This window comes from Podarcis raffonei, chromosome 10, assembly GCF_027172205.1.
Source record: "Podarcis raffonei isolate rPodRaf1 chromosome 10, rPodRaf1.pri, whole genome shotgun sequence".
In the NCBI taxonomy this organism is placed as follows: Eukaryota; Metazoa; Chordata; class Lepidosauria; order Squamata; family Lacertidae; genus Podarcis; species Podarcis raffonei.
Genome location: NC_070611.1, coordinates 5,105,239 through 5,121,721, shown reverse-complemented (window position 1 = coordinate 5,121,721; position 16,483 = coordinate 5,105,239). Strand labels below are relative to the sequence as shown.

Sequence of the window (16,483 nt, the reverse complement as noted above, 5' to 3'; positions counted from 1 at the left end):
CAGGTGGATAGAGGTCTTCTTTTAAAAATGCCTGCCTTGTATCTTATCCTTTTGTTTTCCTTGATATTTCTGGAATATGTCCATTTTGAAAAGGAAGACAAATGTTTTCCAGCAGCATTCTAGAGCTACAAAATGTGGTGGTACTCAATTCGTCTAGTTGTTTTTAAACTGATTTTCAAAATTTTAATTTACGAAGTGGTTTACAATAAACAACAAGGTGAAACAATAAGCGAGATCTTCTCCCCCCCCCACCAAAAAAGAGACTAAAAAGGCAAGAATCATGGAATAGGAAGGAACTCCAAGGGTCATCTAGTCCAACCCCCTGCAATGCAGGAATCTCAGCTACAGCATCCTCAACTAATGGCCACCCAACCTCTGCTTAAAACCTCCAAGGAAGGAGTCTACCACCCCCTGAGGGAGATGGTTCCACTGTCAAACAGCTCCTACTGTCAGAAATATTTTCTGTATATTTAGTTGGAATCTCTTTTCTTGTAACTTGAAGCTATTGGTTCGAGTCCTATCTTCTAGAGTAGGAGAAAACCAGCTTGTTCTGTCTTCCATGTGACAGCCCTTGGCTATTGTATCCCCTCTCAGTCTAATCTTGTCCAGGCTGAACATATCCAGCTCCTTCAAATGCTTCTTATAAGACTTGATTTCCAGATCCCATCATCTTGGTTGCCCTTCTCTGCACATGTTCCTGCAGAAAGTCCCAAGTTCAACCCCCAGGTGGGGCTGGAAGAGAACCTTGTCTGAAAACCTGGAAAACCACTGCTGGTCAGTATAGACCAGGCATCCCCAACCTTCAGCCCTCCAGATGTTTTGGACTACAATTTCCATCATCCCTGACCTGTTAGCTAGGGATCATGGGAGTTGTAGGCCAAAACATCTGGAGGGCCACAAGTTGGGGATGCTTGGTATAGACAATGGCATGCTAGATGGACCCAGTGAACTGACTCAGGGGTCATCCAGACTTCCTTTTGTACTACGCTTTCCAGGTACAGGTCTGTGATACAGTGGTAAAACACAGGTTTTCCTGGGGAGAGCACTGAGAGGGGGTAAAAAGCCCCACTCCACTCAGACATGGAGCTTTAAAGTCTGGTCCTGTGCCTAGAATTGCAACACAAAAGTAAGTCTACGTGAGTCCTCTGTATGAGACATACTGGAAGCCAAAGCAGTTGCTGGAGAGAAAAGGTATGTTAATTGAAGCTTTGGAACTTTCTTGAAGGGCAGTCCCACAAAGAGTGCATTGCAGTCATCTAATCCGTGTGTTATCAAGGTGTGATAACCTCAGTTTACCTCAGTTGTTTGGAGCATGAGTGATTCTGGCACATGTTCAGGGACTTCACTGCTCCATCCAGATCCAATGAAAAGGGAAATGGCATTGGAAATAATCAGCATACTGTTGGCTGGATATTTCAAACTATGTGACCTAGAGGAATCTCATGGGTGGGGAATATCAGGCTTGGGAACTGAAAGATAGGGCTGCAGTTTGGCTCTGAGCAATCCCACAGCCACAACCACAACCCTTGCTGGTCCGGCTTTACAACTTGTGATGTGTCCTTGAATTCTGATAAGTCTTGCTGTTCTGGATAGAGAGGAGTATGTGTTTAGGCTAGAAAGTAGCCTAAAATTCACATTTGTTTCTCTGTCCACATTTGCTTCTGCTCTTCACTGGCATCTAGACTTAGGAAGGTGGCCCTCAAGCTGGCCTAGAGGCTTCATAGTAGACAAAATGGTACCCTGAGGAGGACCAAAGACAACTCCAATAGGGTGTCAACATAGCTTCCCAGTGCTGCCTTCTGAAACTTACTGTCCCATGAAGAACTAGAGTTGCTATAAAGCCATATCTCCAAGTGATTTCAAGGGACCCTCGAGTTATCAGACCGCCTAAATCTCTTGGGAGGTGCAGGAGAGATCACAGTTCTCTGGATTGAAGTAGCAATTGTACGCTAACACTAAGGAAGACTGACTGGGTGGGGGAAAGCCGTGACTCGGTTGGTAATGGACCACCAGGGAACTGGAGGGATGGCAGCCGTCTTAATTTTGTGTAAAGTTCTTAAGCTTCAGACTATTACCAAGCCAACTTTTCAGTACAGCAACCTTGCTTTCCCGTGTGTCTTGTGCTCTCAGTCTTCCCCTCTCTCTCAAGTAGTAACCTGAGCAGGCTTTAGTATACTGAGTGTGGAAATAAATATTGTACCTTCCCTCTTTGTTTACCTCCCATGTATATTGGAGAGGATTAGTGAAGTATTAAGGTTAATATCTGTGAAGAGTTTTGTAGACCAAAAGTGCCACATAATTGTTGAGTGTGATTAGTGAAATTTCTTCATTCAAACCTGTTCTCCTGGATTGTCCAATCCAATATATACTTGATACCTTGCCTTTTGGTTAAAGGCCACTGTACTGGAAGAAGAGAACTGGATGCAGTGTGAGTTTGTCTTATTCCACCACCACCCCTGCTGTGGTCGGTGCTTGTTGTGAAAAGTAGGGGAAAGGGTTTACTGTCCTGACTTCTGGCAGTAAGTCTAGATCTCTGGAGACTATTAAGCCACTCAGGCATTTAAGTCTCTGCAACTTGCCTTTTTTTGTCCCTACTGAGGCTGATGAAAGATCAACGGACTCTTGGAGAACTGGGCAGTCTTGTGGTGCCCTAGGTTGCTATAGGGTTGCTACAGCAACCTAATTTCTCTGTGAATAAGGGCTCGGCAAGCTTTTCTGCAACTCTACAACTCCTTTTGGCAGGGCTATTGAGAGAGAGAAGTTCAACCATTCTTCATCCAGGTTTGTTGGCATCTTCAGGCAAAGATGGTGCAGGCCCTCAACTAATGGATAAGCTTTGTAGTGGTCTTAGATGCCAAGGGGCTATGGTGGACTGGGAGATAGGGGTCAAAACTCATCTAGAAAGCTAAATTTCTGATGAAAGGAAACTTCACATGTGAGGACTCCTAAGAGAAAATGTTAACTTGTGTGCACGTGAACGTACATATAACTTTATGTGCTCCTCTTGATACTTGGGAATAGGTGTATTTTTTATGTCAAAATATTGTTTGGATTTGGGCCTGAAGGTAACCATGTATGCATTAATGTTTTTTAAATTACTCTAAGAGGTCAACAAGTGTCGATAGATGCATTCAAATTCTAAGTTTTAATTTGTTTCTAATGTTTCTAATCTGATTGAGCTAAATGACTTCATCTAATTAATTTCTAAAGCTAATGAGTGTATGAACAAGTGGCAGTCTTTTCTATCTTTGTGAATCTGTGATGCTGCAATTCTAAACATGCCTGCTACAAAGTTAGTACCATTTTGAAATCTATGATTGAGCAATGCAAAGTTTTCCCCTTGTTTCTAGTTTTATTCTCTCTCCAGCCTTTCTTCCTTATAACTACATAGTAAATTTAAAACATGTAATTTGAACGATGCAGCTAGATTACCATCTTAAAAAGCGTTTTCACTCACAGGAAAGCGTAAAACTAGGGAGGGCAGAGTCAATCCCTTGTATTCAATATTTCTTTTGCATATGGGAGGGTCACGGCAGGAAAACAATGACTTGGAAATATTTTAGGCATATTGCAGTGGGATTTTTTTAAAATAAAGGAACTATGCAAAGTAAAGTAGAATCTGATAGGAGAGAAATGACTTTGTATGTATGGCCCTATCCTCTTGTGGACTCTTACGGGTTTTCAACATTGTGCTTTCCAGTTGCTGTGGACTACCAGTCCCATAATCTTTGAACATGCTGGTTGTGGCCAATGGGACTTATAGAGTCCAGCAACTTCTGGTGGGCCGCCACAATGGCTACATCTGCTCAAAGGGTTCTTCCAGCGTCAACACTTCTTATTCTTGCAGGTGTTTCTCTCCCCCCCCCCCGGTGTGTTTCTATCCAATGATGGTTTTCGTTACAGATAAGTGCCCAAGTTAAGACACCTGATGTGCTGATATTGTCACACGCACCCAACTTTGTGCCACAACCTATTCTTTCCAAATAGTTTCCATTTCCTTGGAATCAAAGAGGTTAAGTAGGAGAGAGGTCAGCATAAAGAGAGTGCCCTTTCCTGCCTTGCATAAGCAGAAGTGCTTTCTCTAAGACAAAACCTCAACCCCTCCTGAAGCCATGGGGAAGGTAGCTGCACCTTTATCTGCCTGCGAAAGGGCAGCATAATCTGCACACAACACTCCTTGCAGGTGGGTGGAGGATCCAAAGACAGGGAGCCACCACAAAGGAAGCCTGTCCATGTTAGGGTAGCCAAATCTGTAAATTTTGGTTTCTCACTTTTCCAATCTTAAATCCAATTCTCCATAATTCTGCAACATTTGGTGATACATCTTTTAAAATCCTTGTGAATACCTCCGGTTACAAATGGGATCTGTTCCAGAGGTCTGGCCTCATCCCAAGGAATTTGCAACTAGAGGACCGCTTCTGCACATGCGTGTGGAGCGTAAAGCACTTCTGCACATGCGCGCCTGCGAAACCCGGAAAAATACTTCTGGGTTTGTCGCGTTCGCATCCCAAAGTTTATGTATCCAGAGGGATCTTAACTCATGGGCAAGTCGATACGAAAGGAAGTGCTCCTTCAGATATTTAGGTCCCAAGATGTTGCAGGTTTTATATATCCACATCAGCACCTTGACTTGGGCTTTGAAATAATTTGGCAGCAGGTGCAGTTTGTTCAATGCCAATAGTATGTCTGAGTTTGAACAGTTGTGCCCACTAGGATGCATTTTGCACAAACTGGATAGCCTTCAAGGCACACAAACTATGTTGCACTGCGTAGCAACTCACGTGCCATTTGCCAGCCCAGGTGACTTCAAGAAGCTGGTTTTCTCCCTCAACTCCTAGAAACGTTCACCATTCCGCCCCCCATTGCTACCGTGCTTTTTAAAAACATTCTTTTCTGTCCAAAACTTTTTAAAATGGGGGAATCTCATTTTCTCCAGAATGGAAGCCTGTGCTGTCATGTTCAAACTTTCTGTGGGGGGCAAAAGCATGTGACTAGCTAAATTAACTGAGCAGCCAGATGGATATATGCACAGAGAGACAATAGCTTATTTCCTTTTTGGCTCTTTCACTCTGGAGGAATTTGATTACATTTCTGTGACAAAAGAAGGAGTTGAGGTAGCACTGGGGTTGCCTGCAGGATGCTCTGTTTAGCTAGCAAAACAATGGCCTTACACAAATGTTTACAAAGCTCCAGAAACTGTCTGAAAGGAACATGAAAGTGGAACATCTTACTATACTGTGTGGGAGGGAAGCAGCCTTGGGTGTGACGCTTCTTACAGGGACAACTGGTCTGCTTTAGGAGTTTCCCTTCTCTCCCCCTGGCCCTTGCCTTACTTGGATCACCAATGCAGCCCCCTCCTTGCAAAAAGCAACACTGTCAGTAAAGCTTTTTTCGCTGGTATAAATAGCCATTAAATGGCAATGCACGTTCAGAGCATCTTCTGGCAATAAATGGAGAAGTCAAATCAGCCATCTACCCCATGAGTTAATGGATTTTATTTTTGTCTTTAGTAAGGATATGCATTTGTTCTATTGACAAAGTTTCTCTCAAACTCCTTTACAAGGAGGGGTCTCCTCTCTCTAGAGGTAAGGAGTTTCTTATGCTGGTGTTTAGAAGTTGTTTAAACATATTCAGTATTTGTGGCAACTTCTAGGATATTTCATATATTGGAAAAATTGTTTCTGTGCATTATTTGGAAGGCATCTGGCTATTTAAGCAGCTTCGGTAGGCTTGTTCTATGTGTTTATCCTTGGTTCCTTTATGATTTTAGACAATTGGAGAAATACAGTTAAAGACTCCCCCACCTTCTGTGCCGAGGGAATTCTTCTCTGAGTTTGGATTATTCCCTGAATACTCAAGAAATGCTTGGCAATTTTATTTGAGTACTTGTATTTAATATCCTGGGATATTTGGGTTCAGTACTGGGCAGCTTATGTGTACTGGCATTTTGTTACTGACCATTTGGCAACTGAGAGATCATATTTGTTTGCTAAAGCAAGAGATGCCCAGAAGTCTGGAGCTTTTTGATTTTGAATCCAAAACTTGAATGGAAGGATTGGAAACTCTTTTGTTGTTGCTCAGAATTTGGAACCTTTCTAAATACTCCATTTAGTGCTGCTGTAATTTTCACATATAAAATGGCAACACCTTAACTTGTTTATACTTAACTTATTATAAGAAAAACAAATAAACTCAAGGTGCATACAGATATCATTTTAGCCCTTTGTTGCTGCCTGATGTACTTGGCTTTCTCAGGTGCAAAGGAAGACAGGGTTTGTAGGAACAGAGGAAGCTGCCTCCTAAGGAGCCAGACCTTTGGTCCACGCAACCCCATATTTCATACACTGACTGGCAGCAGGTCTCCTACCTAGGGCTGGAAGATATGCTAGGTATTTAATCTGTGACCTCCTGTGTGCAAAGCATGCATACTGCCACTAAGCTATAGATCTACTCAAAGAATAGATAGGTGTCACTTGTCAAAAGGGGTGGGTGCCAGCTGTACTATTCTTTTAGCCGTACAGGAGTCCTCATCTAATCAGACCCTACAAGGCTTCAATTTCCAAGTGTACGTATTAAATAGAGCCAAGGGACAGAGAAGGTGTCCCTGAAATTCTACCAAGGATGTCTGCAGCATGTCACTAATGAGGGGAGAGATGACTGCAGCTTCTTGAGTAAAACTAATGCATAAATATTGTGAAACATGAGGTTTGCACAAGCCTTCTGCAATATGCTCTCTGGCTCAAATGATTGGCAGGGACCCCATAGCGCTGTGGCAGCTAAATGAATATCTGTCCAGATAGAAAATCATGTAGGATTCTCTGGACTTTGTCACAAGAATTTTGTATGGAAATACAGAGACTGTACTGAAAGCTTCCTTACTTACTTTCTTTCCTTACTTTTCTGTAAGATCTTCTGAAACCTTCCAAGGTTTGCATACTTGTGAGTTTTACCCCAGTGGTTGTCTGTTTTTTTAATTGTTTCTTTAATCTCCTTGTAACAGTAATCTGTGTTGTCAGTAGCTCAGTCACTAATGGTCTCTTATTGACCCTCAACTGCAGTTATCAATAACCTTGTTACTATCTGAATACATTGAACTATTGTGAAACATTAATCAACATTGTGTAACTTGAAGGATGAGTCTAGACTGGCTGTTTTTTTACAGTTACAGTGGTGGATAGAACTTCCAGTAGTTGGCAGACTTTGCTAAATAGCTTGTGCAAAAACTTGACAGTAGTTCAGCGCAGGCTGCCCTGCATTATGTAGCTGAAAAGAAGATTATCTGCTAGTACCAATATGTTTTTCAAGAGGTTGTTTGCCAATATATTACTATGCAGGCTCAGGAGAATGTTGGGTAGACAAATATGGATAAGGTGTTTCCTTCTCCTGAAGTTAGGATGACTTTTTAAAAAGATGAACAGCGGATAGAGACTTCTTTCCCTGATCTATCAAATTGCTGCTTAAGCATCTCACAGCACGGACCCCAATAAGTAGTTATTATTAGGTGTGCACTTATAAGGAGGAGAACGGAGATCACACCTGCTGTACCTAACTTTTACATGATGATCCAACAGGGGCCTTGTGCACATATAACTGTGGGTTCACCCACTGTGCAACTGGATAAACACTTCATTCACATGTTTGGGTGACTGCATGGAGGTCAACACTGAGGGGGGGGCTCTCCTCTCCTTTCTCCATATCCCCACTTCACAAGAGGTCCTTAAAGTGACTTGTCTGTTGCCTGTGTTGCAATTGCTGGATGCAGCTGGGGTCCCATCTGCACTACGCTGTCATCAGTGGTTTGATTGCACTGGGTATGGAACTTTGGGGTGACACAGGGGGTGCTACAACTATGATGTAGCAAGGAAGGTGAGAGGCAGACGGGGCCCCCAAATTATGGCACCACATAGGGCGCTGTTGAAATTTGAGACCCCCACAGTCTGCCACTGCTGTTTTGAGTCTAGAAGAGTGGTTAGGCTGCACACCTGAGACTGCCTTCTAAATCCAGCGTCTAGTCATTACGATAACAAAGGGTCTGGCACAGAAGGGGCACCTGACCTGCCTGTAGTACATGTGAAAAGGGTCTAGAAGTCTTGGTGGACCACAAGCTGAACATGAGTCATCATTGTGATGCAGCAGCAAAAAAAAAAAAAAAGCTAATGCTATTCTAGTCTGTATTAACAGAAGTATAGTGTCCAGATCAAGGAAAGTAATAGTACCACTCTTTTCTGCCCTGGTCAGACCACACCTGAAATACTGTGCCCAGTTCTGGGCACCACAATTTAAGAAGGATGTGTGCAGAGAAGGGCAACCAAGATGATCAAGGGTCTGGAAACCAAGCCTTATGAGGAACAGTTGAAGGAGCCGGGCATGTTTAGCCTGGAAAAGAGGAGACTGAGAGGAGATATGATAGCCATCTTCAAATATCTCAAGGGCTATCACATGGAAGAGAGAACAAGCTTGTTTCTTGCTGTTCTGGAGACTAGGAACAGAACCAGTGGCATCAAGTTACAAGAATGGAAATTCTGACTAAACATCAGGAATAAGTTTCTGACAGTATAACCTGTTTGACAGTGGAGCTGACTGCCACAAGAGGTGGTGGGCTCTCTTTCCTTGGAGGTTTTTAAGCAGAGGTCAGATGGCCATCTGCCATGGATGTTTTAATTGAGATTCCTGTGTTGCAGGGGCTTGCAATGCATAACCCTCAGGGTCCCTTCCAGCTCTATAATTCTATGTTTCTATGATTCTATCATAAACATCTTTGTAGAATTATGTCCCTGCATCTCAAGCTACACAAGTACAGTTTGGAGTGTATATAATCATAATCTCCAGTGCGGCATTTGAATCTTGAAATTAACTTTAAAAATAGATTTTAACTCCTGTGACTCTGCAGCAGACATTTTGGTGCTCTGGTCTTGCCAGGAAGCAACATTACACCTGTGGAAAAAACTCTCAACTGTAATCTTGAAAATTAGCATGCAGATATCTGCTTCTGTGTGTTCCTGTATGAACTGACCCAGACCCTGAACTCATAATCTGAGGCCCTTAGTAGTGTGCTCTTTCCATGAGATGTCCTGGGGGGGGGGGCAACAAGAGAATGGGCCTTTTCTGCAGTGGCTCCCTGCTTGTGGAATCCTCTCCCCAGGGAGGCTCAGCTGGTGCCTTTGTGACATATCTTTAGGCATTCCTCTCCTACCAGGCCTTTGGCTTATTCAACAATCTATGGTGTTCTAAACCATATTTTTATTGTTGGGTATTGCTTTGTTTGTTATTTCTTTATACTGTGATCCTTGGATGAATGGTTGTGTATAAATTTGTTGTTGTTGTTGTTGTTGTTTAGTCGTGTCCGACTCTTCGTGACCCCCTGGACCAGAGCATGCCAAGCACTCCTGTCTTCCACTGCCTCCCGCAGTTTGGTCAAACTCATGGTGGTAGCTTCAAGAACACTGTCCAACCATCTCGTCCTCTGTCATCCCCTTCTCCTTGTGCCCTCCATCTTTCCCAACATCAGGGTCTTTTCCAGGGAGTCTTCTCTTCTCATGAGGTGGCCAAAGTATTGGAGCCTCAGCTTCAGGACCTGTCCTTCTACTGAGCACTCAGGGCTGATTTCCTTAAGAATGAATAGGTTTGATCTTCTTGCAGTCCATGGGACTCTCAAGAGTCTCCTCCAGCACCAAGTCTCCTCCAGCACCATGTATAAATTTAATAAATAATTAATACAGACCTGCTGAAGAATGCAGCAATTGATGAAGAATTGTGTGTGCAGGTTATGCTGCCATAGTTCAAATTGGAGCTTTAAATGCTTTATTAAGCATGGTGCCTTTTCAGTGTTGTTGGTCTCCGATGTTCAGCCGCAGGTTCAGTGTTGAGTGACCACAGGTGAACCTGGCCCCCTAAGACCAATCTTTTGATCCAGTTTTCTGACGCTTCTTGCTCCAGTTTTGGGTACAGAGTTTCCTGTGTGGAGAGAGGGCTTAGTACTAAGTAGTCAACAATCGGCACATGAGTATGCATGAGTATTTGCTGTGTTTGAGTACTTACTTTTCTGTGTTGCGAAATGTAATAATACAAGCAAAAGGTTGCACAAGTGAATTCTCTGCTACAACCTGCAAGAAAACGATTGTGTGTGCAACAATTTTTTTTAATGGTTAGATTGATGTGAGTGTGTTGGGTGATATCTCCAGCTGTTGCTCATACTGTACTTTGTACTTTGATCTCTTTTGAAAGCTCATTTAGGACCTTGCTGTGTTAGAGGCTGCTGCTGCTGAGAGGGTGCATGTGTTCCTGGACGACAAAGTTGTAAGAGCTCCCAGAGGTGGAAGAAATTGCAGACCAGAAGGATGGGCGGTTTGCTGAACTGTGGTTTGCTGAGTGGAGCAGTCATTGGAGCAATTCTAGCCATCCTTGGAGGTGCCTTGATACCACTTGGAAACTATTTTGTTGAGAAGACAGTAAGAAAGGTAATGAGCTTCTATAAATCCTGTACGTTTTGCTATTGTTTTAATGCCCTCCTTGGTCTCCTTATTACAGTGCCATCCCCCAAACACACCTAAAACAAAAGTGGGTTTACGTGTGAAAAGAGTAAACTTTATTGAGGCTGGAGGCTAGAATATTGTTGCTATTGGTGTGTGTTTGCCTTCCTGATATGAAATACATTTCTTTGAACAGTGGTTTCCAAGTGGGCTTTTAAAAAATGAGTTAAAAAAAACCCCTGGGCTTACTCTAAACTGCTTGGAGTTCCTCCAGTGACAATATCAAAGGGGTTTGCCTATAATTACTAGTCTTCTCAGAGGAGGATTCTGGGATGCATTCTCAGTTCATGCAAAGTGATCGTTACGCCCAACAAGCTTGGCCAGATCTCCATATGAACTATATGTTTCCTAGAACACTTCCCAGGCAGTTGGGTATTACTCAGCAGGTCAGTTACTTGTTTAATGTTTTTTGTTGTTGAAACACACCGGGTGCTCCCAGAGGGTGGATGTTGTGGGATTAGTGCTCTTCAAGCATTAAAGTTTCTTTGAAGCATCCACATGATATTTTATGTTTACCTGTTTTTAATATTGTTTAGAGCATTTGCTGCCTGCTTTTTAGCCAAGAAGGCTCCCAGAATGACTTATGCACAGTCGATTAAAGCGGGGGGGGGGAGGGGAGCCATGGATCAGTCTCGCCCCCACCCCTCTGGGATCCAATATGGCTGGTGAGGTCATTTCACCCAAACCACGCACACCTGTCAATCAGTTGACATCACTTGTGATATCAGCTGGTGGGTGGGAGTGTGGGGCTCAATTCTGCACTGTTGTGGGTGTCTGATCCCAGCAAAATTTAAACAGCTTAGCAGTCTACAGGTGATGGTTTAGCCCTGCATAATTTGGCCAAGCCATCTTTGGGGAAAATGTACACAGCCAAAGGAAGCAGCAACCCCCCCCCCCCGGTCTGCTTGCTTTTAACTGCATGCACCTGATCTCTGGGAAGGGGCGACTGGTGAAAGCAAGCAGACATCATTGCAGAAAGGAGAAGTACCATCTCCTTAGAACTGTTTTGGGGAGGCTGGACTGTGCAGAAGGGTTTATCGTTCTCCTTTCCCTAGGAGGCATGTATTGAAAAAGGGTTAAGTTCTGCTCAGTTTTACTGCATGTAGCTCCCCAGGAAAGTAGAAAAAGAACTGCTTTTGCAAGTATCAGTCTTCCCCAAGTGCTGTGGTCAGGGTCCCATCCACATGCCAATCTTGCCACACAATGATGATATCACATAACTGACAGGTGGGTGATCATGTCAAAGTTGACCTGCCAGGCTGATCCTGACCAGCGACACTAAACACCTGACTTCTAGTTGAGGCCAGTTGGACCTCTGTAATATGACAGTGGTGCTTATGGGGTCTGGAATCATCCATTTAAGCTTTATACCATTGCCAATCCAAAAACTGCATTATATCTCTTCCACATTTAGATACTGGGGTTCCATATAAAATGTTTGGTACTGCATGTAGGAAATAGAGTTGGTATGAGCAGGGAGCCACAGTGCTTGGAAAAAAGTAGACCTTAGAACCTGAACACACCCACAAAGAGCACATTTTAAAATATTTACTGTGACCCACATGAAGAGCAGTCTTTCGGTGTTAGGACTCAGAAGTGGATTGGCAGCATTGTACAGATCTCTTGGCTGATTGTGTTTGTGCTCTTGAACAGTCACTCAGTCAATACTTTTGAAGTGTTGCCCAAACACTGATGAAATTGTGTTCTACTGGGGCTTTCTTGTATTTGCAATTTAAATTACTTTGGGTTTTGTTTTGTTTTTAAAAAAAGTTCAAAGGGAAGAATTCAACTTTGTCCAAAGGTGCTCTTTCTGCCAGGGCAAGCATTTTTGCTTGTCAGATGGAACCATCCCAGCTTTCCTTCCATTGTGTTCTGTTCCAGGGGTCCCCAACCCCCCAAGTCAATTTCAGGGACACAGCAGGACATGGTGTGAGGAGAGGAGGAAACCCCATTGCTCAAGCAGATGCCATTGCACAGGGCTTCCCCTGATGGGACTTGTTGAATCCTGCCCAGTATTTTTAGGGGAAATCTTTGAACTATTTGTAGGACATCAGCTTTTCTACCAAAGGAAGCTGAGGTCTGTTCAGCATAGAACTTCCTTAAGTCATCTGTGGCTCCACTGCACTCTTCTTGTTTCCTGTGATTTTTGTGTGCCGATGAAACACAGCTTTGCTAATGTGTCAGATTTTCTGCCCCCACCTCCCCTTCCACCCAGTCCCTCATCTTCATCTACCTGTGTGATTTCTGCTTAGATGTTCTGCGCCATCTTGGAAATGTTTAAATATAGATTGTAAGCTTCGCAGAGCAGGAATTGGACTCTTTGCATTTGTATGTTCTGTAAAGCATCACACATGCTGATAGAGCTGCATACATTAAAGCAGAGGTTTTCAACCTTTTTGAGTCCTCAGCACTTGACCAACTGCATTCTTTCTGTGGCTCCCCTGCGGGGCTCAGGAGCCCAGTTGTGTCCCCCCTAGCCTGCAGAGCTGGCAGCCTCTCACCCTTTTCCAAACACCCTTCCTTGTGGGATGTTCTCTCAGCCTCCTCTCCTCTCCCTTCTCCTTGGGAGTCCTCCGGGCAGCTCCTGCTTCCATCCCTGGTCTCTGAGCTGCACCCCCCTCAAAGAGAGGCACCTCCCAGAGGCACCAATTGCCTGCTGGGCTTATAGCTAGGGTTGCTGCAATAAATAGCTGTGCAAGCCTTTTGGAGGCAGAGATGCAAGAGGGCATCAGAGGAGGCAGGGGAGGAAAGACAGACAGAGGCCAGTGTTGCCTGCAGCACCCCTGACCAACCTTCAAGGCACCCCAGGGTGCCAAGGTACATTGGTTGAAAACCACTGCATTAAAGTGTTCAGTGTCCAGCCTTCATCCTTGTTCTGAGAATCTGGGTTGGGGAAACCCTGGTAGCAACACTGTCTTCCGAGACTTTGCAATACTTGACTGTGTTTAAACAAATGCAATATAGCAGGCTGGTAGTTCTGAACAGAAGCTTCAAATTAAAGCGTAGGACTCCAGGGCAATCTGAAATGTCCAGGTGTGTATAGAGTATCATCCAAGAAACTAAGGTGTGCCCATATCTCTATTATTTAAGAGGCTGAACTGCAATTAAGCTTCCCAGTAAGGGGTAATTTTCTTTAACCAGCTTAGGTTTCGGAGGCTGGTGGCAATGTAAAGGAAACTGAAACAGGCTTGTTGGGGGTTTTGGAAGTAGGGAAGGAGATTGCTAAGTGGAATTGGCACAAAGGTTTTAAACTAGATGGATGGAGTTCATGTGTTCTCTTTTAGAAATGGGTTGGCAAAAGGGGCTTTTTAATGTGGCATTTTTGTCATATTTCCTTGAATTGCTTACTCCAGAATCAGCAGCCAAGTAGCCAAATTTTTATTGTCAGTCTAGATAATTCTTTAGCACTACTGGAAGGCATACAAATAGTATTGCAATGTGTGGTGCTATCTTATCAGTTTTGGCCTCCCATTCTGATCTTTAAATAGTGGCTTGCGGAAGATTGACTAGCTTTACGGATTACCAGGGACAACACAGCCCAAGTCCTTTAGTCACTATACTGACACTAATTTTTAAGTGCCTCAATCTAAAGGAAACAAGACATAACAAGCAATATTATCCATAGCACTCTCGGGTCAGTTTCTTGATTTTCATATCTGATAGGCAGTATCTGGTGAGTTTTTTGTTTTGCAAAGAATGCAGTTCTTTATGAAAACTTATTCTGCACACTGCTATCTACTGATTTGAAAAGTGGCCTGACTTTGCCCTTGGCTAGATAAATAAAATGACTCCAAGCTATTCTGAGATAGTGACTTGCGTTGCACAACTGACTTGGGTTACTCAGTTTAACTGGGGGGGGGGATGTAGTTGAGATGCCCCTACCAAAACTTGTAACAGTTAACTCATCTCTGTTCTGCAAAAGTGAGAAAAAGCAGCTTATGAGTGTCGTGCATCAGACTCCTGATCCAAGAAATACTATGGCGTGTGTAGTTCTATATAATGGAATTGTGGGTGATTCCCTACTTCTTCCTCCATTTCATCTCCACATTTGCTTCTGTTAGGGCTGTGTAAAGGTGTAGGGACCCCTAACCATTAGGTCCAGTCACGGACGATTCTGGGGTTGCGGCGCTCATCTCGCTTTACTGGCTGAGGGAGCCGGTGTACCGCTTCCGGGTCATATGGTCAGCATGACTAAGCCGCTTCTGGAGAACCAGAGCAGCGCACGGAAACACCGTTTACCTTCCCACTGGAGCGGTACCTATTTATATACTTGCACTGATGTGCTTTTGAACTGCTAGGTTGGCAGGAGCAGGGACCGAGCAACGGGAGCTTACCCCTTCACGAGGATTCAAACCGCCGACCTTCTGATCGGCAAGCCCTAGGCTCTGTGGTTTAGATCCAGGGCCAATTCAGGGAGAGTGGCTGGCAGGAGGGCCAATTGACCAGGGCCTCAAGCTCAAAGGTGGACCTCAAATGTAGACACTTGTTAATGTTTTGGCATTTGATCAGTTTTGCAACTTGTTTTTATGTGCATTGGACCAAAATGTGACACAGTCTCTCAGCTTTGAGCTGCAAATTATAGCAAATAAGAGATGTGATTTGGTAGAAGGCATAATTATTCTCTTAGCTGGTATGTCTCACAGTCTTCTTTTTGCAGTGTCTTATTCTGTCTTCATAATAATAATAAATTTTATTTATACCCTGCCCTCCCTGGCCAGAGCCAGGCTCAGGGTGGCTAACATCAGTAAAATTACAGCAAAGTCATGAGTCATTGTTTCTTATTTTTATTGTGGCAAGGGACCTTAAGAACTGAAAGTGGCCTGGTCCTCTCTGGACCTCTGAGAAGTCTTGCATACATCTGTCTGGCACTGAGTCAAGTGCTACTATGCAGCCCAGAACAACTGTCACATTAAACTAGCTTAAAACAAGCCACAGTTTATTGTGAAGTTCTTGCAGTGCTGCTGCAATGTTGCGTGTCGAGGTCCCCAAGCCACCCCCCAAATAACTCACAACGCACACTTAATTTTGTTTAAGGTTTTTGGCATAATTTTGGCCACAACTTTATTTAAATACAAAACCGTGAGTGGTTGTTTAGGCATTGGTTAAGACTATCTGTCCCCCCGCCTGGGGACAGAACTGACTTCCGGGCACCACCGAAAGACAGTGCGGGGGAAAGCAAGTCGGGGAGAAATGGAGCTGAGTCACAGACCCTCAATTCTCATCCGCATGCTCCCCGAAGGCTTGCCGGCCCTAGTCCCATTCCAGGGATTGGACGAAAAGATGGCAAGCCCCAGGATTCCTTTAACGGAATTCCCTTTCCACAGCAACCATGGAGGGGCAGGCCCAGCCTATCCTAACCCCTCCTCCACCAATTTATAACCAGTGCCTAACCGCAACCTTACAAGTTGTGACGATTTGCTACGCAGTAGGCAAAAACCAAATGGCCCAGCCAATCAGCCAGATGGACAAAATTCCTACCAGGCCCCTGCCCCAATGGCAGACGACCCCATGACAAGCATAGCAAGGTCAATGCAACAACCTCTTACTCAAGGGCGGGTGGGCGGGTGATCCGTTGCACGCAGCAAAGAGAAAGCTCCAGGCTGCGTGCAGAGTATTTAAACATTTTACCCCTCCCACCAAAATTGCAACTTAACTTTTACCCCAGCAACCCAGTGAACCAATCACTGCCTCAGGCCATCTTTAGAGACTCTGCCTGGTAACAGAGGGGTGGCTCAGCAGACCCCACCGCAACATGTGCTCTCCATGAAGGAGAACACGCTTTGCAGATGAAAGAAGCCACAGACTGAATCTGAGCTCTTGGCTCATTTCTCTCCAAACTGTGAGCAGTAGCCAAGGTTTGTTCTTGCCTTACCAATCATGAGCCCACATTCAGATGACACAACAAGCCAGACTCTGGCTTGCTTCATTTGCAGCACGACAGGATTGCTGTAGGA

General features: G+C 44.2%; 1 protein-coding gene across 6 annotated transcripts in view; it reads left to right on the top strand.

Moving 5' to 3' along the window:
- Nucleotides 1-16,483, top strand: part of CD36 (CD36 molecule) — a 61,524-nt gene that overhangs the window by 21,276 nt on the left and 23,765 nt on the right. For 4 of the 6 annotated variants that reach the window (XM_053406194.1, XM_053406193.1, XM_053406191.1 and 1 more), the window contains one exon: nucleotides 10,225-10,457. In XM_053406194.1, the coding sequence (XP_053262169.1) occupies nucleotides 10,338-10,457 (120 nt within the window). In that variant the 5' untranslated portion in view covers nucleotides 10,225-10,337. Of the gene's footprint in view, nucleotides 1-5,356; nucleotides 5,586-10,224; nucleotides 10,458-16,483 lie in introns of those variants that run through there. The other 2 variants (XM_053406195.1, XM_053406190.1) reach the window with 1 other exon arrangement.